The 2157-nt window shown below is 40.0% G+C and overlaps 1 protein-coding gene across 1 annotated transcript; it reads left to right on the top strand.

Moving 5' to 3' along the window:
• Positions 1-694: 694 nt before the first annotated feature.
• LOC129940665 (partner of bursicon) lies at positions 695-1457 on the top strand. The gene is made up of 2 exons (XM_056049069.1): positions 695-1119; positions 1205-1457. Exons 1-2 carry the CDS (start codon positions 850-852, stop codon positions 1373-1375), a joined length of 441 nt encoding a protein of 146 aa, XP_055905044.1. The 5' UTR covers positions 695-849; the 3' UTR covers positions 1376-1457.
• Positions 1458-2157: the final 700 nt, after the last annotated feature.

Genomic DNA, 2157 nt, shown 5'->3' on the forward strand with positions numbered 1-2157 from the left:
TAAAAAACTTTCAAAGCCTACCCTTATCAAACCAATCTCTAGGTAAAACTGTTGCAAATTAAAACATATGCGTTACAACGTGTAAACAGTGAGTTAAGAAACGTTTAGAAGGGATGTATTGAAATGTCCTGTTCTACTGTTTTGATACTTCTAAAATCTTGTAACCTCCTAGGCGATGAAAGCATTCAGCAAGTTGTTGGAGGTATTGAAACACCAGACAGTTGCACATTATCAACTTTGTTTCTTATCGTTTTCGAAATAGTTTGTCTGAAAACTCACACAAAGAACCTCTCTTGAAAATCACTTACAATTGTTTACATGAGTCCCTTTTTCTCATATTTTTGCTTCTACATTTTCTTAAATCATGCAACATTCTTAGAATTCAAGTTCACGACCTGTATTTTTGTTTTACTATTGTTCCATTAATAAACAACAAAATCGAAAGCGTTATCGATAATAATAACACAATCCCTTTGCCAATCAACCAACCATAACGAACGATAACTCTTATTAATCGTGTTGAACATAGAAACCCAATATTTATCGAACATAATTCAGAACTGTTCTAGAACTCAATTGAAATCCCGCTGTTAACACACACTTTTTCCTCTTAACGCAAATAGACATAGAAATTGCAAATAGCTTAGGCGACTTTGTTGTACTCGACGGCGATATAAAAGTCTTTAGGGCTGAATGAAGGTCCTGCAGTAGCACTTTGACCACGCTGCCATCGACATTCGTCGCCGCACCGCACCGCATAGCACCGCACACTGTTTGATTGTGGTCAGTTAGTTGAGAGGCTTAAAATACTACAAACAGAAAAATCAAAAACAAAAGAAAAAGAAAAACATGACTAAGAGTTTAATTTTCATCCGAAACGTGGCCTTATTCCTGCTCACTCTGCCACAATTCAGTCGGGGCTTACGCTATTCAGCCCACGGCAATGGCGACGAAAATTGCGAAACCCTTCAGTCGGAAATCCATATCATCAAAGAGGAATTCGATGAGCTCGGCCGGATGCAGCGGACCTGCAACGCTGACATAATGGTCAACAAATGCGAGGGCTTGTGCAACAGTCAAGTGCAGCCATCTGTAATCACGCCCACGGGCTTTTTGAAGGTAAACGAAATATAAGTGTTGCGTCCATGTATATTGATGATATTTATAATTGATTTTTATTCCTCTTAAAACCTCTCTCAATCAGGAGTGCTATTGCTGTCGTGAAAGCTATTTGAAGGAGAAAGTCATCACCCTTAACCATTGCTATGATCCCGATGGCACTCGACTCAATGATCCCGAAATGGGCAAAATGGATGTCCTTTTGAGAGAGCCCACCGACTGCAAGTGCTTCAAATGCGGTGACTTCACCAGATAATTGAATTTGTTTGTTGAAATAAAATTGATTTCTTATTCGATGATGGTAATGTCATTAAATTAAATTTAACTTCAACACCCCATCTATCTGTCTATCAGTCTATTTCGTACTCTTGTATATCTTTTAAGGTAAAGGGTTACGCACGTACGTGTATCTCACTTTTTTTCTTGTAAAGCTTGATGGTTTGAAAAGCACCCAAAGGCATATACCTTAATCCTCTCCCCATTCCGGTCCTATTGGCATATGAAACTCGGTGGGCTTAACGTCACTCCACACAAATCTCACTTGGATGACGTGCCACACTGCTTGCGAAGACGGGGATGGCGATGCTGACAACGACGCTGACGCTGACGACGACCGACGACAGCATCAACAACATCATCTATTCAATTTGTGTATCTGTCACAGAGTAACAAGTAGGGATTTTGGCAATTTCATCATCATCCTGCTTGTCAGTTGATTACTTAGGCTGTCCTCCTGTCTGTCACATTCTCTCTATATCTCTCCTATCTCTCGATTTTGGTTCGGTATTCGCTTAGTTTGAAGTTGAAGTGAAAGCGCCTTGAGGCTATGTGTAGCGTTATAAAATTCCCCTCACTTACTTAGAGTATAGATGTATCATCAGCCAGCTTAATACGAGTATATTAAATTTAAGGGTGCGATTTTGGCGGCGGCGGCGCGCGGTGGCGGAGCAACAAATAAATAAATAACAACAAAGTTAAGCGAAAAATACGCACAGAAAAAAAACCTCAAACCCTCCAGGTTTTTGCTGTGAAATGCCA

The sequence above is a fragment of the Eupeodes corollae genome, chromosome 1 (assembly GCF_945859685.1).
Source record: "Eupeodes corollae chromosome 1, idEupCoro1.1, whole genome shotgun sequence".
Taxonomy (NCBI): domain Eukaryota; kingdom Metazoa; phylum Arthropoda; class Insecta; order Diptera; family Syrphidae; genus Eupeodes; species Eupeodes corollae.